Source organism: Venturia canescens, chromosome 1 (assembly GCF_019457755.1).
Source record: "Venturia canescens isolate UGA chromosome 1, ASM1945775v1, whole genome shotgun sequence".
Classification (NCBI taxonomy): domain Eukaryota; kingdom Metazoa; phylum Arthropoda; class Insecta; order Hymenoptera; family Ichneumonidae; genus Venturia; species Venturia canescens.
In genome coordinates, this window is record NC_057421.1 from 1,743,152 (window position 1) to 1,765,092 (window position 21,941).

At 41.7% G+C, this 21,941-nt stretch overlaps 1 protein-coding gene across 1 annotated transcript in view; it reads left to right on the top strand.

Annotated features, from left to right (window-relative positions):
* The first annotated feature begins 3,629 nt into the window (after positions 1-3,629).
* The window catches only part of LOC122412504 (dipeptidase 1-like), a 164,920-nt gene continuing 146,608 nt past the window's right edge, over positions 3,630-21,941 (top strand). Inside the window, exon 1 of the mRNA XM_043422078.1 lies at positions 3,630-4,369. Coding sequence (XP_043278013.1) covers positions 4,364-4,369 — 6 coding nt within the window. The 5' untranslated portion in view covers positions 3,630-4,363. The remainder of the gene's footprint in view (positions 4,370-21,941) is intronic.

Sequence of the window (21,941 nt, forward strand, 5' to 3'; positions counted from 1 at the left end):
ATTTGCTAACGGCTACGCAGTGATTCCCCTTTGATAATAACTGGAGCATGCACGACGATGGGTTCGCAATCGGTGTGTGACTTTGATGAACACCCGAGTTAGATGCCTCAGGCAAAACCACCACTTGGACGGGCCAGACATTGATCGTTTAGGGAGGGCAAATTATTCTCAGGTTTTGGCAATGCTAATTCAGTGAAACTCAACGAAAACGTAGCTGACGATGTCAGCTGGAGATTCAACGTAGTATCCAGGTGCGTCATGTGCAAACGTGATGTAATCATAGATTATTAAAACTGTTGGACGGCTTGCGAGGTCTCGTAGGAGCATGAAAGTTCGTGAATTAGGAAAAGATGACGCTTGGAGTCTTTTGTGTTCAAACCCGAAAGGATCAAATGTCAGAGATGCCATTGAATAATGTCACAAAGGAATATAAGTAGAAAATAAAAAATGAAACAGATTTATCGATGGTTTTCTGTTCCCATCGTCCCATCGTTTTCACGTTTTCTGTCGGTGTCATCGGTCGGTTTCGTTCCATCAACATGCCATTTGTTCCATGAAGGTAAATGGCAGTAGTCTTAAAAGTCTCAATCTTCCGAGCGGTAAGTATAGACGGTGAATCTTACTGAGTTTCAAAGCTCTTCCGGTGCTGACAGGAAAAAAAGAGGCGAACATACGCATGTGGAAACTCGAGTCAAAAGCGGTAAAACAAATGTTTGTCTACCATTGTGTGTGCGTGTGTGTGTGTGTGTGTCGTTTTTTTCTTTATTTTTTCGAGGAAACGAGGAACAAATCTTGAAATATAAAACCTTAAGCTCAGTCACGATTCATATCAATTTTTATGTGCACTCGTCTCTCCACCGTTCCAACTCCTTTTTTCTGTGCCCTCCTACTTCGGAGGGATGAAAGGATAGCAAATGGAAAAACGGGATGCCCGCGCGTAGATGGAGTGAAGAAAAGAGAAAGAAAAAAAGACCGAGATCGTCGAAAACTCTACTCGAGGCTGAAACAAATCTTCCCCCGCTATGCACACACGGAGATATCAACGATGAGATTTATTGAATACGTGAACGACATTTTACAGTTTAGAAGCCAAGTTTGTAAAATAGAGCCCCTCGACATTCTTCTTCCGCTTCATATGCGATACTAAAACCCCCCGAGTAGACGTGAGAGGCGCTCGCTAACCGAAAAACTCCATCAACAACCCTCGTGGCTCTAATGTCGAGCCTTTTTTTCCTCGCTCTTCCCAAGCTCCCCATTTGGTGAAGAATCAATTTTTTCTGTGCACGCTCGCTCATCCTGCAGAGACGTTTTCGATTATTCAAAATGCGATAGCGTTATCTCCCTTTCGGCGAAATAAATCCACCCGTTTTATTTTCAGATGAAGGTACTCGGCACGAATACGGTGAGAAAAATATCGCAATTTACACCTCGCCATTTCACAAAGTATTCCTGATCGCTGCACTTGGAGGAGTCGTACAAACAAGGCAATGAAGCAAGTCCTTTTCGAAAGAGTTTTTAAAGTTGAAATTTCGTCTCGTGATACTTGTGACAGTCTCAACGAAGTGACGTGCAAACTTTTGTTGCGAGAAGGTCTCAGAGAGTGTATCAACGGCAAGCTTTCGCAGAAGCTTTTCGCTCGTGCAGATGACCGCTTGAAGTCTGTCGTCAATTTTCTGGCGACAAGCAAGAGTTCGTGGCACGTTGAGTGAGCGAATAATTAATGATTAGCCTTCCGTACAGTCCGTACCAGTGGGAGCATCGTTCCTGAGAAGATGAGCAGCCTCGAAGCTCGTCCGACTGCTTGCGTACAACCGCAGACTCGACGCCGCCGCGTTTTACGAACTTATAATGTCCTCGAGTGTTTTGTGTTACTACGATGAAGCTTCCATGCTGGGCTGTAACCTCTTTAAGTGCCTATTCACTTGATTCTATCTGCTTGAACGTTGTCAACCTTAACGTCAACGATGCGTACTGTTATTTGAAGGCTTGTCATTTGTCTCGAGTGTTCTCAGCGAGTTCAGCGATTTCGCGATTTCAGGCGAGCCATTAAGAGTGTGGATCAGTCGACTAACCTCACTCGGAATTTTCGAAATCGAAATTCTTTGACACAGTTTGACTGATTAAAAAAAGGCTCTGTCAGCTTACGCAGAACGATGGCAAAAATCGACTGACAGAGCCTTTTTTTAATCGGTCAAACTGTGCCAAAGAATTCCGATTTAGAAATTTGCAGCTATCTCGCTCGCACTCACGGTTGCGATATACCGACTGATCCATCCTCTTAAGAGTATGGATCAGTCGACTAACCTCACTTGGAATTTTTGAAATTGAAATTCTCTGACACAGTTTGACCGATTAAAAAAAGGCTCTGTCAGTCGATTTTTGCCATCGTCCTGCGTAGGCTATGACAGAGCCTTTTTTTAATCGGTCAAACTGTGTCAAAGAATTTCGATTTCGAAAATTTCAAGTGAGGTTAGTCGACTGATCCATACTCTTAAAAGAACTTGAAAGTATGAACTCCCGGGAAAGAGCCTCGACTTTTTCGACTGTAACGCGCCCCCTAGCTGTAATATTCCGAGCTTCTGAAGCATTCGTGCGACTAAATTTGTTCTGGAGGCTTCAATATCTTTGCGAAGAGAACGACGATGACTGGCAATCTGAGGGGATGATACCACGAAGCGCCTATTCGAGGGCGGGGCTATGAAGATGCTGCAGAAGTGCATGGACCGTTTGAGCAGAGAATAGAAAAGTTTGTCACAAAAATAGCTTCTTTCGAAGAGCAAGAGAGTTCGAGTTTATCTATCCTTCTGGATGGTTGACTGTGAAAAAAGTGCGATGTTTTTTCATCCATCGAAAAAGACCTCAACGAAGCGAAAGATTGTGAGCTTAGCTGAGACCGTGATAGCTTTTAAGCTCGTATCGCTCGTATACTTAGACAGCAAAGGGCGGCTCTGGACGATACTGCAACAGCAAGTCAAGCGGAGCTCACACCCGTGGCAGCCGCGTGCGATTCAGTCTGACAATTACATTCCGCTTCAGTTGACTTTAACTGCGGAGAATATGATCCGAATCTCGGAGCGAAATTCCGCGCCGGAACCGCACGAGGGTCTTGTTTAGCTCCGAAGGCTTCACCCAAGAATTTCCATTTTCCATGGAAAATATGAAATTCTTTGGGAAAAAATCGAAACGGACGATCGCCTCGGACGCTCATCTTCTTAGGAGCGGTGCTCGCAGCATCACGAGTGTGTACACGTTCAGCTTTCGATATAGAACCCGGGCTCGCGCTGCGTACAATGAGAGAGTCGTTGGACGAAGGGGGAGGGCATGAAGGGGCTAAAATTTGCCGGCGGAACGCTAAGAATTTGTGACGGGTCTAGGGTCACCGTCGCCTTTCACCCCCGCGAGCGCAGCCCCTGGCGAACACGTAGTTCTCTCCCTCTAATGCCCTCCCGGCCACAAATATTGGTCTCTCTTTTTCGCGCTATTTCACTGGTGTCCCTGGCGTGCTTACCGAGGCCGAGGACGCGCGCCACCGGCGCGAACGGGAGCTTGCGCGTGGCCAAATCGTCGCTGGAGGCCACGGAGCTTGCGAGCTTGCGTAGCTGACATACCGCGGCCAGTCGGAGGCTGCCTGGCCAAGGCCTCGCAACGGATCCCTCGAGCTGCGGCTTCGATCTATCGAGCCCCGCGAACATTCACTCCCACTGTCCTCTATCGAAATCGCGAGATAAACTTCGGACGCGCAACGTGCTTACGGAAACACGTGGCCGCTCATTTTTATCCCACTTTCACAAATTTTTTCAACGGTACCAAAAAAAATTATGAACCACTGACCTCCGATTGTCAACAAAATAAAACAAACAAACAAATAAAAAAGTTGGGAGGACAGTGACCAATCGCGAGAGTTTACAAGTGCTAATAAGTCGGCGCAACGTTCCCTGTCAGCTTTCGTACACGCATAGTTTTCAGGAGGATTGACAGTGCACTCGTCGAACGACAACAAATCTTTCGGACCGTGCAACGACGTGTTGTCGTACATGCTGACGCATATCAAGCTCAGCTCGTCCCTGATATTTCCTTGCAGTTCTTACGTCCTCCAGGATAGCTTTTCTTTCATATTTTATCTCGCGCTGGTGGAATCGGTTTCTGTGTGTTCCTGTGATCGTGTGGGTGTCGGGTGCATCGGTGGAAAAAGTGTATCTTCACGTGTCTATTTAATTAGCAGGTTATTCGGTACGACTGTGCTTGAGATTAATGCGACTACGTTATTACACATTTTACTGGAGTACTTTTTAGTTCGATTCACGTATATCGTGGTGCTCAACGTGGTTACTCAGCCTCAAGGGGACGATGTGAGCTTTCGATCATGAGGGTAAGTTTTTCCTGCGAATTATCTCGCCTCAACTTACTTAGAACTTTGCTGTCCCACGATTACCCGCTCAGTGCACGTATTGCGAACAGTCGTTGGGGGAGGCAGGCGAAAAATTCACCGCACAAAACGCCCTCCACCCTCCGCAGAAGGCCGAAACTCTTTCAAATGCCGATGCCGAAGCAAATTGTTTCATTGGCTACGGAGCCCGTCCCTTGGGGTCAATCGATACATTAAAATCTTTCGTTTCCAGACTGTTTACGTCACTCCAAAGCGTAGAAACTTACCACAGGGGACTGATGGGTGAATTACACTTTGTTGAGCGCAGCATCGAATCACCTCGATGGTAACGCTCGAATATGTGCTCGTTTCCCAATCTCGTACCTCGACATCGAGACGAGGCAAAAATCTTTTCTCGGTGAATACTCGCAGAGAAATGCAAGAAAAACTGCGACAGGCAAGGCTTAAGGGAGTGGAGGGAACGAGAACACAGGAAAGAAGAGAAACGAGAGGGCTTGAAGTTCGTTGCGCTTTCATGTCGAGCTCTCCCCTCTTTGGAAGCCTTCCTGCCGCTTTTTGCACTAACATCCAAGACCAATATTCAGGGCTCATTGAGTACCCGCGCTTTGACGCTGCGACAATGGAAAAACACTCAACGTGCTAAGGGAGACGAGAAATAATGTTAAAGTTACACGCTTCGACACCCACGTCTCTGGCACTCAAGTGCAATTTCACAAACTCATGTGAATCGTTGAGATTCTTTCTTCAACGATGCACAAAGCGAATTCTACCCTCTCCAACTTCCCTTTTGACAAATTACTCCTTAACTTTCCTTTTCGACGATTAGTCCGACGATTAATGATCAACCCCGAAGGCAACGTGTTGCGAATCATTGACTCGTTTGCTCATCTTTCGGACGTCTTCTCACGATTCTACGCTGTCGTATAAACAAAGTCGAAATTCGACTTTATTGGGTGTGGGAATGATTTTTGAATTTTTTCACTTCTGTCGACATTTATTTTATCATCGTAAAAACCTTCCGAAATCCATCTTTTAAAAAATAACTCGCAAACTATCTGGCGCACCTGTGTCTTTTTTTTTACGTTTTACCAAAAACTGGTGTTACCATTTGAAGTTATTCGCAGAAAGCCGTACACTCGTACTCTGCATCGTTCGAACCTTATCAGTACCGACTCGATTCAGGGTCTCTGAATAGACCTACATGGAGAGAATTGAAAGGTGAAAATGACCGTCGCAGCAAAAGAGACCGGCGACAACCTTGAATGTTTCGAAATTTTTACAGAGCAAAGTGCGAGTTTTCATAGAAGTGAAGTAAAATTTTTAAAATGTGACTTCATCTAATTTTTTTGAAAAATCGCTTTTTGCAGTCGAAGTTTCGGGACATTTGAGATTGTTTCCGTTCACTAAAGCTGTGACGATGATTTTTATCTTTTTATTTTCTCTGATTGGAGAATGATAATTATCAGCATCGAACACAATTTAATATTTGATAACCCATCAGCTTATGTGTGATTATTTAGGATGCGAAATTCACAAAACATCATTGAATAATTAACTGCCGCAAAGAGGTTACCCCGGGAGGCTGCTTCCATTAGCGTTAAAACACCTTTTGCTTCCCGTGCTATTCGGGGGAACATGAAAGTCAGCAGAGTCTGTCAGGTAACACGACTTACTTTTTACTGGTTTTTGCTCCGAGAAGAAAACCGTCGGAAAATGAAAAAGGGGAAAAATAAAGTAAAAATCGCAGCACGAAATTCGTCGCCTGGAAGGTAATTCGCCCCGGAACAGTTACAGGCCCATGTCATGATAGCTACAATGAACGCAACGAAACGGGGTTGCAAGAATGAAATCTCGGCACTCCTCCTTTACTCGGCTGCATGTATCGGAGCAGGGCGCCCGAAACTTCTCGCTTAACATTTAACAATGGTGGAACGTTGTGTATACCGTAATCTCCGTGAAAGCTGGATGATTTAAGTGTCTCGTGCAAGCAAACCCTGCTCGGATGTTTCACCCTGCAGCTCCTGATCAACCCTTGATTCCCTCCGTCTAATATGTGTCTGGATGCGGAATGAAAATCCTCGGAAAATCTTATGATTGAGGCAACACGAAACTGAATAAATCCATCAAAGATGCTGAATATGCTTGGAGAGAACGAGCAAAATAAAACAAGGCAAGGCAGACAATCCTGTGCTAAAAAAATGAAATTTTTTTCGATCGAAAAGCACGTGCACTGAAGAAATAATAGTATGGAAAAACTAATATTTCCAAGATAAAAATTCGAATATGTGCGTTTATGGGCGAAAATGAAATTCGATGAATTTTTTCTAGTGAAAAATGATTTATCGATTCTGGAGGATAGAAATTGCATTTTTTCGAATTTTCAAAAATTCTAATTTCAAAATTTTAGAATCATTGCTGCAAAGAAAATTGTTTGCTTCTTGGATCGTTCTCAAGTCTTTCAAGGCTCATTGCAATCGACGAATTCGATAAGAAAATGCCTTTACATCGATCTTAGTCAGCGACTCTTTTGGAATGGATAGAAGCACTAAAAAATGTTAAACAAATGGCTAAAGAGGCTCTATCGGCGAAATAACGACTCTCCTTTTTACGGCTCTGCTTGATACCTGCTCTCCTCCGTAAATCTCTCCTTCGAAATTCATAACATCTTAACGTCCACCCCTGCATCATCTGCACAATATTTAACACCTCTATTCATGCTATGGTATGCTCCGAAATGTTTTGACGTTAAAATATAACAGCGGTTATTGATGTGGCGCAAAAATTGTAATGAAATTCTAAACGAAAATCCAGTAGACGCAAGAAAATGAAAAATTTCGAAATTTTACAGTTACAAATGCAGGTGAACGAGACGCCTCTAGCTATGATCCATTCTTTACAAGTTTTTCATTTAATAAATCGAATGTGAAATGAAAAAAATGCATGAGAGGAGGAAAACGAAAAAAAAGTATTCCACATCAATCTAATGAATAATTTCCCATTTTAAAATTGCATCACCATGTTTGATTGGTCACTTTCGTTATAAATTTATTTCAATTTCCATGAAAAAATACGATTCGTTCCAACGAATATGAGTTTTTAGTGATCACAAGATGATCAAAAATTTTTCAGTTTTCCATTAGAAAAACAAGCCTCCCTTTTTCCGGAGAGTGTTCTGCTGTGCCCGGGTTTTCTACTTACTTCAGCCCTTTCCTAAATCCTTTTTGATCTTTTCACAACTCGACCATGGTTGAAAGAAGCGGCGAGTCGTAAGAATACATGGGTTTTTTGCAGAATTGAATTAACGCCTTTATTAACATTTTTATACATTATTCATTAGTATTTAAACTTTGTAAAAAAATTCATTTTTTTTTTCAAAAATTACAACATAAAAAATCACGTTTCCCGAACCACTATGAAAACAAAGTTGCTCCACGGTTCGCATCATTTCTTCTTCAAATGTTGATAGATCTGCAAAACGTATAAAAATTCTTGTAAAATAAAGTTGTAGTTATAGTCTGTCGAGCTGGATTTTTGAAATTCGAAAAATTTAGCAATTCACGGCAGTTTAAAAAAAGTATTCATTTTGTGTCATAAATGGTACACTTTAATGCGATGTTTATAACATTTTTTCATCACAATATCAAAAATTCGACTCGACAGACTATAGAGAAAACAATTTCGAATATTTAAAAACAAAAGCATCAAAAAATATTAAGAACTGTACGAGTCATCATGCAAACCGTGCCAGATAAAGTAGTTTTGAGAAAATCGCATTTATCAACTTTCATAGAAATACGCCTAAAACTGTAGAGGCTAATAATCTGTAAAAAATCGATTTTTTGGAAATTCTGGATGTATGCAAGGCCTTAACCAATCAACCGAAACTTACCAGGTTACGAGCCATTTGAATAAGAAAGACGAAGGAAGTTAAAACTCTGTTATATTAAATGAGAAAATAGCATTCCTTGTAGGAATGTGGATACTTTGTTGCGAAATTTGTTGCAAAGTACGACGAATGTAGAAGGTTGAGAAAAAAAGTGTAAACTGTTCCTATCTCATCACTATTCCGACAAAGACTCCAAGGAGTTGTTCAAATTTCTATTGCAATCGCAACATCCATCACATAGGTTTGGGTAATTTCTTACTCAAAACTAGTGAAGACACGAACTCGATTAAAAAGTTGATCTTTCTCTTTCCCTCTGATTCCTTCTTTGGCTCTCGGTATTGTTCGAAAATGGGATTATAGAAGTAATGGTCCCTCCGATACGAAAAATGACTCACAGTCAGTTTCTCAGAATTTATTAGCAATAATACAAAAACTTTAGACTTTTGTAACTTTTCCTGTACAAAAATCGACAAATTAAAAAAAAAAGATAGAAAAAACTACTCAATTAACTTGAAAAGTGAAAATTGTTTTTTGGACAAAGAGGATTTGCCACTTCCTCACGAATATCGATCACCGAAATGACGGTTTTTAATTAATTTCTCGAATACGATTTTTCGTACCTGGAGCTCGTGAATTTCACGATTTTCAAGTACAAAAACCACTCGTGGTCGGTGCATCATCATTTGATCTTCATTATTACGTTGTGCGTCGAAATAACGCTCGCGCGATATAACCGTATATTTTCAGTAGCGAAAACAAAAGCATATATCCTCGGTTGAAGTCGAAATTCGAACGGGAATCGAAGGACTTGAGGACAAACAAACTTTTCCACGCGTTAAAGTACGACCCGAGTGAGCAGCACGTTAGCGTTTTTCAGGCTCACTGGTTTTCTCTCTCCCTCGCGCGATAATATTCGAGAGGGAATTTGCGAGATGGCAAACGAGGTGTGTTCCATTCCTGTCACGTCGAAGAACTTAATTCGTGAAAAGCAAAAGGCGGTAAGCATGAATAATCGTTATGAACGCGAGGAGGCAGCGCGGCAGGGGGTGGAGGGATGAGCGAGATAGGAGTGGAAGGAGCGGTTAGAAATCGTGGCAAAAGACTGAGAAAGTATATGGCCGCCCTTTCGAAAGCCGGAGCGCGCATGCATTGAAAGCTCAACTTTATTCACGCCGTGTTGCAAGCTCAGACATTCTTCGGCTGCCTGCAACGTCACTATTATAGATCATTATCGAGTCTCGATTTATGATCCACTGAAGCATGAGTCTTACCTCGACCGCCACTGTAGAATAAGTCGGGAGCGCAAAGAGGATTTTAAATCTCATTGAGGCCAGTGACCGATTATAACTTAAATTACCTCCGAAGAGGGTGGGATCGCTTGATTAATTGTCCGATGATTGACCTCGTCGCAGCTAATCTCGTGCTAGTCTACGAGCGCCAAGGACCTTGTAAAAAAAAACACAAAAACCGTTAAGGGGGCACCCCGGTGGCAGCCGGATTTTTTGGGTTTTTTCGCGATTTTTGCAATTTGAAGGGTTTATTTATTGGTATTTCAACTCTATGATAGAATTTTCTACCTTTGATTTCAGGTCAATTTGGTGTAGAACTACTCTGCAGGAACCCACATGCTTCTCCATGGTTTCCACGATTCCGGGGGATTGGTTTATCCGAGATCAAAAAACCAGTGAGCGCTTTGATTTGTAAAGCAGTGGTTATCGCCTGTACACAAAATTTCAATTTTCAAAAGTCTTTCAGAGCCCTAACATCCTTGAATTTTCATCCCAGATTAACCGATCCTCCGTAATCGTGAAGAGCATGGAGAAACATGTGGGCTCCTGTGGAGTATTTTTACACCGAATTAACCCAAGATATCAGACTTCAAAAATTCAATCGTAGAGTTGAAAAACCAATAAACGAACCACTCAAATTTCAAAAGTCTATTATTATTTTCCTCGCATGGAAAAATCGTGAAAATACCCTAAAAAATCCGGCTGCCGGTGACCCCCTTAAGATCATTGCAATTGAATCGCAGTGACTCGGTGTAAATCCAGCAAATTTGAACCGACACCTTGCCAACCACTGAAAGTTTGTGGATGAAAGGACGCGCCAATAATGAGGAAAAGCTCAGGGATCGGAGGCTATAAAAGAAGTAAGGGTCGAATAGAGTAAGCAGAGCTGGAGGTCGTTGCGGCAAGCTCGGAAACTCGATAATCCTTGAAAGCTTGGGTAGCAAGCCACCCAGTTCATAAGCTCATAGAACTCTCTTTCCGAGAGTACAAATATTGGATCGAATACGTAAATTTGAATTTCGGTACAAACTTAAGCAACGCTATGAGCTTTTACGTGGATAATGGAGGAGCTTCGCGCGTTATACGATCCCTGGAACTCCTGCACCTTGATCAAGAAGCGTTAACCTACCGCTTACAGCCCCAAGCTAAACAGTAGCTCGACCTCCCACTACTGCCTGCGTAGACAAATAGGATCGACGCAAAGAGTGGGGATAACTCGTCGAGTATGTTGTTCACACCCTCGAGCGCAATTTCGAACATGAAATTATTCGGAGTCGTCGAATACTTCTTCGGTATTCGACAACAATGAGGAAACAGGTTTGGAAGAAAAAATAATTGCATGGAACGCGATTATGAAACGAATCAGTGACCGAGCTCCAGATTTTCAGCGTCGAATAAGAAAATCGTCTATAAAACGTTATCCGAATTCAGAGCTTTTATTCTATTTTCGAAATATTTCGCTCACTCCCGCTGACACGGAGCAATCAAAAAATTAGTAGCGTTCCAATTTCACGTCCCTTTTGTGTGTCTCTTCGAGCCAAACGCTCGATATTCGTACAATAATATAGCACGGCCTTAAGGGAGAAAGTGCGGCATACCCTCGAGAGCTTTTCATCTCTATTGGCAAGAATCCCGTATCATCGCGATAGCTGGAACCAGACAACGGCAATTACGGGGAGAGCACCGCAGGGATATTTGGTCCGAGGCGTAACTGGTAATTAAATCGTCGATACGCAATAAGCTTTAAGCAGAGGCTTCTACGGGCGAGATTCCTGGGCTGATACTGTGACAACGGAAGTGGAAAATCGACGGGGAACGAGTCGGGGGGCTAACGCAGTTTAGAATTTTCTCAGCGCTTCGGGTTGCTCAAAAGCTTGAGCTTCTCTCCGCTCCACAAACATGCAGCTTCACATAGAGCTGACGTATATGTGCACTGGGATGAAGTACCCAGACTCAAGTAGGTAAACAAAATAACGATTTACTGTGCAACCAATAACATTAGCGAGTTACGTGCGATCGAGAATGAGAACTCCTTTTAACCTGCTACCTCAAACGTTTACTGCAAGCTCATGTGCACACATCGACCATCCTCTCGAGCCAAGTATTCCTTGCATAAATAAGTTAAGTAAACCGTTGTATCCAGCTCCCTTGGAGGGGGGGAGTAAGTCCTTCGAAAATGTGCACTCAATCCAGCGCAATTTTCCACTCGTATGATAAAATGTGGGAAAACGCTCTCTCGTTTTCTTCACCACGAAATACGAGCGAAACCAATGTAAATGGATTTCGTTTGCTTGGCTGTAAGCTTAATTAATTAATCCAACAATTAACCTTGCAAATTTGTCGAGGTACGAGATTGCTTGAGCCCTCCATAAAGGCAAATCTACTTAACAAGTTTCTGCATTTGGAAACGTCTCCGCGGAAACTTTACTTAACGATATTGTCTTCGTATTAATTAAGCGTTGATGGCTGCGCCGACGATCTCTTTGTAATATTAGCCTCCGCGGATATCGTCCTCTCATCGTCGGAAAAATTTCTCGAGCATATTTTCCATAAGCTAGAAGTCAAAAAAGAAAATGCAGTTCCATTAATTTAAGAGAGGGAAGTCAAGTGCACGATTTTTGGGAGGCGAAAAAGCAGGGTTCTTGCATTCCTTACGATTCCGAGTGACGGAATTCCGAGGGCCAAATCTTCTTCGGTTCCCTCGTATGAATTCGATGTAGTGGCTCATTAAGGATCTGGGGACGGGCCTCGGAGGCTCTTCCAGGGAAACGCCAAAGTTGGGAAAACTGCGGTAATATTAATGCCCGAGTTGCAGGAAACCAGCGAAAAGATCGATTACGAGTGCGAGAAAAACCTGATAAAAGCTATAAACAGAGAAATAAAATTCTCCAACGCGAGGGGTGAATACGGTGATACACTTGGCCTCCTGATCCCCGCGATGTATTGATCGAGGCACTTTTTTCAAGGAGGGTCGTTTCGGTCTCATTGAAACACTTCTTCTCCAAGAAAAATGATCACACGAATGCCAAGTATGAGATCCTCCAAAGTACAGCATAAAGCTTTTTACTCCATCAATATTTTGCACCGATCTGCATCGGGGCTAACTCCCCCTCGGGCTCAATATTACGTCGACGAAGAGAAACAAAATGAATAAATATTGATGAAAAGTTTCGTTGTATCGGTAGATACTGCGAGTGAAAACGATTCGAGATAAAAATTAAGTCCTCGCACCAGCGTACCGAACACCAAAGTCTTATTTAACGGCGCATAATAAACCGTGATCTCTCTGTTTTCCTAGGAAGAAGAAACGCAGAGCTCGCTACAGGCTGCGACGTTACATCACTGTGTCAAGACTAGAGCAACAACGTTTCATGTATAAAAAAGCAGATACGAGTGGATATAAATTTATGAATATCAACATACTTCGTGCTCGTGCCCATGATATCGCTGTAACACCCTCTTCTTTCTCCGTGGCCATCTTCATTCTCTCTGTTTTCTATCTTTGCTCACTTCTGCTCAGATTTCATCTCAGAGTTTATTGAGAGACTTGTCGTGAACCTTCTCGCATTTATCCTTTTGCCTCTCCCTCTTTCTCTCTCTCTCTCTCTCTCTCTCTCTCTCTCTCTCTCTCTCTCTCTCTATCGCCTTTCTTTCTTCTTATCGTTCTGGATCTTAACCTCAAATGGACACAAGCACACAGCCACGAGTTTTGTACCTCGCACCCCCTTTTCACAGATTAAAACCCAGCAAAAGGATTTTTCGTCGTAAAACAACATTTTTCAATATCGTATATCGCAGGATGATGAATATAAATGGAAACGAAGCTGTTACGAGCCACCGTGCTCTTTTGCTGAAAAATTCTCACTGCTGATCGTTGCTTGAAGCTCATTTTGGTACGATTCCTTTAGGACGATTGTTTTCACAGGAAACATTCGTGGTACGCAGGAAAATAAAGGCTACCAATGACGACGAATGCTTTGTGTTAAAATTGAGGTCTAAATCTGTTGGGAATGGAATTCATTCGCAGCTGCACATATATTTTCGCAAAAAAACGAGATTCACCTCGAGGAATGTGCTTAAATTACTTTTCGTTATGCTAAAACGAATTCCACTTCTGAGACTGAATCAAAAAGAGAGAGAGAGAGAGAGAGAGAGACGTGGAGCAGGGAAAAGGGAAAAAATACACCGACGGTCGCTAAACGAGGAAATAAGGATTCTTTCTCCCTATTGGCTCGTTCCTGATATTAAATTTTACGTTCATGCCAGACGCTTTAGCACCAGTGAGCCTACGTAATAGATTAAAGACGCTACCAGAGGCAAGAAGTAGAGTAAAGCGGAGGATGATTCGTTGCGAGATCTTCAGGCGTATTATTTCCACGGCTTAAGAACCGCGGTAAAAGCTTTACGAAAAGAGAATATTGCATCTTTTTAGCTGAAACGCTTCCGGGGCAAATGTTTGCTCGGATCTCGTACAACCTTCGGCTCCCCTACCGAAATGACGAAATCTTTTCATTTATTTTTTCATTAACGCTGACGAGGAATATCGTCGCTTCAAAACGCCCAACTTTATCGTTTTTGCTGCTCTACTGTGCAAAACCTCGTGGTTGAGTACTGCCAACGATACTTTTCCACCAAAAGAGTAAAACCAATTTCACGATTCTCCATTGACGTACCGTTTGTACACCTTTTTTTTCGATCGTAGTCACTTTTGTTCGATGCTGTAATAATCATTTATACGTGCATCTCTAGAAATAAAAATGATCGCATTTTGTGTACTTTCAAAACTGTTGTGACTCAAAACTCCAAAAATTAGGGGAGTCTGGCTACGGTTGTGCCACGTTACGGTTGTGACAGTTGTCGTATAAGACAGTTGTCAGTGATGGCAAAAAGTAAGTATTTTTGTTCGATTTCTTTTGATAATTAGTGACGAATATACCGATAAAAAAATGAGAGTTTTTCCTCAAAATAAGTAAAACATTAGTAGTTGAACAGCAGTGCTTATTTCATTGATAAAATGTTTTTTATTGACATGGCGTTTGTTCGTTTGCAAAAAACTGCATTGGCTACGGTTGTGAAATTTTTCCTGGGTATACGATTGTAACGTAAGCTCCCAATTCGATACTTTCGATATTTTCATGTCATTTCTCGAAAATCGTGAAGCGAAAATTCTTTTTTTTCTCGTACAGTAAAAAGCGTTACCATGAAACCATAAATCTAATAAAATTTTGTCTCAAAAAAATCAAAAGGCTACCTCTCGATTTATTTCTTTTTCTCTGTATATATTCAGCTATAAATTATGAGATTAAAAAACGTGTGGCTACCAATGGCAATTTTTGTGGTCCTTCCAAAAGAAGAAAATTTTCTAGGGCATCGTACAAAAATGCATGACAAATAAAGCTGTATTTGTCGAATTCAAATTCTTTATTTCAAAGAATTTTTTGCATTACCTTAGTACACGTTACATTGAACAATACTTTTCGTTGAGCTCACAAGCAGCAGGTTGACAAAACTATGGGCGATCGAACGAAAATCGTCACAACCATCGTCTCAATGGCTCCCTAATTTCGATCGAATATTTCATGAACAGAAACAGAGTGTGTCTTCTTTTGTATGTTCAACGTCGATCCTCTAAGCTCATGCGAACGGCGCAACGAACGGCAAGTTGAATTCGAAAAGTGTTTCGTCTACGTTTCACTGGGCGCAAAGGATTCGAACCACCCTCTGGCGACCGAATGGTTTATCAAGGTGAATGCAAAAAGTGGATAAATATTTACGATTAAAAGGGAGCTATGAATATTAATTAGAAACAGTTAATTGGCCAAGTTTTTTCTCATGACAGCCGGCGGAGAATCTTTTCCAGCTGGTGTTGTTTCGTCGTCTATGTGTCACGCATTGCTGCGCACTCGAGTCGGGGTTCACTGGTGCAAGCTGGCAGTAAATTGATTTCGTTCTCGACGTTCGTAAAAGTGGATGGGGTGGTGAAATTATAGGGCTGGCGAGAGAGCGGCAGGGTGCGATGGGAGAAGCCAAAAGAGAAATAGAGAGAAACGAAGAGAAGAAAAGCCTGGGCGAGCATCAGCGGCGACCAGAACAGCCGCCTCGGGCTACTGTTGGTTCGTTAATTTTCCCGCTTCATGCGGAAAATCTCTCGACCAGGTATAAATTAAATGTGGCGCGACCTGGCCACGACACTGGTCAGCGGAGACCAAACTTTTCACACGTTATCAGCAGCTTCGTTTCTTAGGGGACTTGGGCTTTCAGGGCTGAATTTCGAGGCCCAGAGATTCGGAGATGCGTTACATTTTTCTGGAACTTATTTCCCTTCTCAATTTGAAAAAAGTACAAACGCGAGTTCCACACTGAAAAATCTGAGCTTTCATTGTCACAGTGCATGGCCTAAAGAGCCGTGAGTTCAGAAAAAAACTGTTGAAAATGTGAGAAAAATTCGAGTTGAAAGAAGGCTGATGAGTGGTTGAAAATGACGTTCCATTGTCGTCGCTCCAGGCGCAGCATGCGTCCATCTTAGGAGTAAATTCAAGTATCTTTTCGTACATTCCAATCTCTCCAGCTGAGAGAAAAAGTGAAGCAACTGAAAAAAAGAAAATAATTATAATTAAAGTTGAGTTTGTAACGAAAATGCGTCTTCGGCTGAAGCAATGAGAAGAAACTGAAGGGGAGACTCGACAATCCTGTGGACCGTAAAAACCTAGAACTTGGTATATGGAAAATAGAATAAGAAATGAGTATGAGCACAAAGGAGGTGGATACCTCACCAGGAAAAGATCGTTAAGCTCGGAAGAAAGAGCCCCGAGAGCATTATTCATATGGCCGAGACGAGAGGGAGCACAGAAAAGGGAGGAGGAAAAGGAAGAGACGAGCGGAAACCAGTGGCCAGGGAGGGTCTAAAAAACCGTTTGCGGACGGTTTGACACGGCTTCGCGGTTCTGTCAGCGCGATTAGTGAAGTTCACTAATTCCTGGAAAGCTTTAAACGAGCGTACGAGGAACGCGCGTCGAAGGCACTTGAATATTTAAAAGGCCGTTGTTGAATCCTCCTCAAGAGGAAATAACTGTAAAGCGGGGTTTCGTCGTCGCAGGTAAATATGTGTGATCCAATCCTCGTAAAAAGGGGATGATACATGAATAGTTGCAACAACTTACAGCCCCAAATAAATGCGGCACTTTGGAAGATCGAGGAGGATATCAGGGGGAAAATATATTTTCATTTCCGAAGTCTGTGAAATCGCTGATCTCCTACGACGAAGGAAACTCCAATCGAAAAACTCACCTCAATCCTTTCAAGGAGCTCGAGCTTTTCTAGTGCGGAAAAAATTAATCTGAATTCCCATGATTAGCGGATTAGTGGGTGAAAAATGTTGAGAAAGCATCCGAGAAGATTTTTACGAATATTTTAGTCGCTGCACGAATCGTCAAACGTATCCAATGCTGGGTTTTCTCAAAGGACTAGCAAGAATTTGATGATAACTGTTGTGTAACGATGATCATGTAGTTGGAAAAGTCAAGAGCAGAGAGAAAAACCTCGTAAGCAAAAAAAGGGTGGGTAACGAAAAAAATTGGATCGGCAAGAGGCTGAAACGAGGTCAGGGATTGAAAGGGTCGTCGGTGGAGCTAGTGGCGTAAGATATGCTTGGTAATACGAGGTTTTCAAAACTTTTTCTTCTCACGCTCCCTAACTTCACAGCCTAATTGTGAAACCGCGTTTTTTTTCTTCTCGAGTTCAGCTATCCAGGATTAAAAGAACGAAAAGCCGGAGAACGAAACTTTCTAGTTGATGCTGCATCAGAGAGGCGTAGCTATTGTGGGTCAAATATTTTCACCTCCACTGATGAAAACTTTGTTATTTTAATCGTGTCTGAAACTCACGTATTAACGAATCTTAATAGAACTGAGTTTTAATAACGGATAGCTCGAAAAAAGCGAGAGGAAGAAACATTTTCTGAAGGTGAAAATTGCAACGAGACTTTGAATTCTGAACCTTCGTCCCATTTCCGTTCCTCTTTCAGGATGCTTTATCACCACGTACATACAATGATACCGGGAGCGAGTTTATGTCGCGATGAAATCCTCAAACCGCTGAATTATATCAAAACTTCTACCTCGAAAGTCCCATGAACCTTTGAATTTAGATCTCACGGTCAACTCAAGTCGCTCAAGGGGTCAGTTTAGCCGACAGAACAGGGCCATTTCTGACCAAAGAGTCACGCTACCGGAAGCGATCAAACAAAATCATAATTTCGTGGAAAATTCTTGAGGTAGCCATTCATAGACTAAGAAATCCTCGCAGGGTGGCGAAGAGAAATGCGTTCGTCATCAAAAATCCTTTTTTTCTCCATGCACTGTACCTGGTTGAATAATAAATTTGGAAGTTCGATTTTTTACAAATGTCACGGAAAATACGGGATGGTATTTTTTGAAGATTTCAAAGGAAAAGTCTGTGAAAAATTCAGCTTAATCCAAGGTCGGATTTTCCGGGAGCTTGCGTCACTCTTGCTTTCATCTAAAATCGAAATCAACGTTTGGAAATATTTTCCATGGGCACATCTCTCGAGCAAGAGTTACGGTTTAATAGTTTATTTTGAATGGCGATTATTATTGTTACGATTATTTTCACGAGGGATTACTTTCATCGTGTTTATTCGGAGCATCGATTGTTTCGTCATGGCGTTTCCAGCGTGGTTTTTTTTAACGATTTTATAGAGCGGTTACCATTCGAACACTGGAGATCCGTGATGAATGTTTAATTTGAAAACAATGTGGATTGGAATCTCTTTTGAAATCTGCATTCGCGGTACACGCGAATAAAACGAGAGACTCGCTCTCCAGATTCCAGAATCATTCTCCTGCTCAGGCCGACATGATTTTTCCAACAAAAACACAAAAATTTCACAACGTTTTCAGCAGACTACTCAATCAATCAATTTTTCAAAAAAACTTGTAACACAAAATTTCGTTGATTAAACATGAAATAAAAAACCACGAGTATTCGCGGACTTTTTCGATTGAAATTTTCAAAGTGGCCCCTCCGTTCTGAAGTAGTCTGCAGAAAAGAATGCCACGGGGAGCCGAGTTTCCGGTGTTCAAGAGATCCAACGAAACTCTAACTTCAGCAAAAGTGTAGTTTTCCAATGCATATTTTCGGACTGAAACGGCAGAACAACCGGTGAATTTACGTGCATCAGGAGCAAGAGAAACGATGTTTTGTTTCTCGAAGAAACTCTTCTAGAAGATTCCATCGATTCGTTTCTGAAAGTAATGCAAAAATGAGTGCAATTTTCCGTGAAAATATGGCTTTCGAGGGTAACAATGTTAATAACCCGAGTCCGAGATTTACACGACGTTCTTTGTGACTTCAACGCAGTTGGAGTAGGGAAACATGGCAATGGGATTGTGGACAAAGAGCCTTTCGACCGGATCATCCGGAGTGTCCTGTGAAAACTCTCCCCTCGCGATCAACAATGGTTGACAATAGACCTAGGTGGCAAAAAAATGTTACGACGGTGTCGTAGTTTAGTTGGCCATTTTTGTATGTTTTACGCATTCGCGCGTGACCCCCATTAGTTCTATAGAGACTCTAAATCGATGAAATATATTGTCGTCTGCAGGGGTGTAAAAGCTACGAAATGCGGACCTATTCGAGGTTACAATAAAGCGAACCAAGCGTATTTTCCTTCGCAGCTAAAACGTCGGAGTTTAAACGACTAACCAGAGCTGCTAGTTCACAGCGATCAAACTTTGCCATTAACATTTTTCATGATAATGGACCAACTCGCATCCCCTTTTAACGTCCATCTGATATTTGGAAGGCAACAATCGATGGAGGATGACCAAATCAACAGCCGCAAAAGTTTATTCAGGCTTGGGCATAAACAACCCACGTAGGTCCGACGAGGCTTGATTGGATTTTATTTACTCATTTTCATGTATGAATCAACTATGAATCACCTTCTGATATTTAAAATGATGTTTTTCAGCCCAGCTCTTAGCCTCCTGCTCAAATGACCTCCAGAAAATGAGTTACGTTCTGACGCGGAAAATTACTTTTCCAGCACAGCTTTTGTTTTCTATGTACGAAGGATCGTACTTTATGGGAGTCTAAATTGGATCGATTTTAATCCCTAACTAAGGATATAATCACTTTAAATTAGTGTCAGAGTTATTAATTCGAAATTATGTAAATATATTTTTTCAACTTTTCTTTTGGCGAATGAAATGACAAGTCGTTATTAATCGGGGATCCATCACTGACTGAACCCCAAATTCCATTCGTCCCTGGCTAAAATACTGTAGTTTTTTATGTAAAAAAATCGTTTTAGAGAGCGAAAAGAGGTACACAAAGGGAAATGGATCAAGGAAAAAGTATTAATCAAAAAACAGAAGGCTATTGGGATCTTACAAAATTCGTGAGACATCTGGTGTCAAATTTTGAACTACAACCGGGGTACAACATGGACAACTAACACACGCACAAGTCACTTGAAGATGTGACACATACATGTACGTTGCACCCCGGTATGCGCCATTTTTAGCTTGGCCACGCCTCCATGTCAGATCCCAATAACAGGAATAGACAAAACCAAAAAGAAACGAAATGTCGAAATAAGCAAATGTGAGGTTGCCAGTGCTCATTTTCCCAATTTCGTTAAATCTTTAACGCAATACATCTTTATTACCAGTAAGACAATCGTCTCGAATTTTTTTCCAGACCTTCATTATATACTCAATTGTTGTGCACTTTTTTATCAACTTGGTAAGAAGCGTGCATTCATTATATGGAAAAATAAACGATTTTTTAACCCTCTCGGACCGTATGTTGCTTCTACGCAACACGCGCTTCCAGGCCCAATGAAACTGCATCGGTCAGTAAGGTCGGGGTTCTAACTGCCTATTTCAATCAAGCAAGGTTAGATTGCACCTTAGATACTCCTAAACCAAGAGATAAACTGCTTTAACTCATCGAAATATCAATATAAAGTCGGCGTTTCATGTTGAGTTGGCGTTGGGTGAAAAGGTGCTTTAGTTATCGCAAAAGAAAAGTGGGTATACATTTTTTTTTCGTACTCCAAACGTTATTTCCTTTCAAAGGGAAGCTAATATGATGTATTTAAGGTATTCGGTGCTAGATTCATTCGTAAATTTTCCTGATTTTGCTCCCCAAGGACCTGGTGCTGCGCGCAGCGAATATTCAAAAATTCATATTTCCCAACAAAAAAACCGAAATGTCACAATGGATTCGGAAACTAGAAAGTATTTTGAGATAAAATTATGAAGGAAATCATTTTCCGTCAACGCGAAATAGGTCTCGGTCTGAGAAGGTTAAGCATAGTCTGTGTAACCCTGTGTATTTTTCTTCATATTTAAACACGTTTATCTCAATAACCAATAAAATGAAGACTTTAACATTTGATGTGCCTGTCAGTCGACTGTCCATTGAAACTCTGTGTAAATTTCAAGAATTTCTTGAGAAACCCGTTTCGTGCACGAACTACCTTAAATAAGCAAATAAATTCACTGGACCTTATTCGGCTGCACTCGATAAAGCTTTATTGAATGTTGGTATAAATACGTTGTTAGATTGTGTGCAGGTGTTTCAAGAGAAATATTCAGGAACGACGAGTCCAAGGCAGCATTGCATTTCCAGTACGTCAGTGTACCCAGCAACTGTGTATACGTGATTCTCAACTCATCGAAAGAACTATTGATTCGTCATGCTTCTGTAAAACGGAAAAGTCCGAGACACCACAGAGAGAACATCAATGGAGATGTAAGCTTCTGACTTCGGATTTATTTACTTCTGGTTCCCTTTGATAACTCGGTCCGTCGCTCGTTCACCGAAATCCTCATTTTGTATAAACATTCGATCTCTTCTAAAAAATATCCCTCGTGTTCAATACCGGGCTGGAGTTGTTTGAAGAATTTCTTAAAGAGACAAAAGCCATTCGTTTCTTTACTTCTTGTTTTCGTAGCTGGATGTGATCACCTGATTTTTTTTCTCACATACTTCAACTGCACACGGTTCTTGACATTCCTGCAGAGTTAAAAAGCTTTTATGAATTTCTCTCTTCATGTTCGAATCGAAAATATTGCTATAACAAAACACCTCGTTCGTATATATTTATTGGACGAAATGGATTTCTCATTTCTCACAGGATCCTTGGTCCCTCGTACCGCGAAACGTAATGCATCGTAAAACACGAAGAAGGCAGCAACAGTGGAAGAATCGCTCATTGATCTAAGAGTCCCTGGAAATATCTCATTGTCGCATGGTCGCTCGTACTCCCGAACGAAATTACAAATTCTAGTTATACAGTTCCTCGAATGAAGAATATTTGATGGTCAATCATCAAAGTCGAATTAGAATA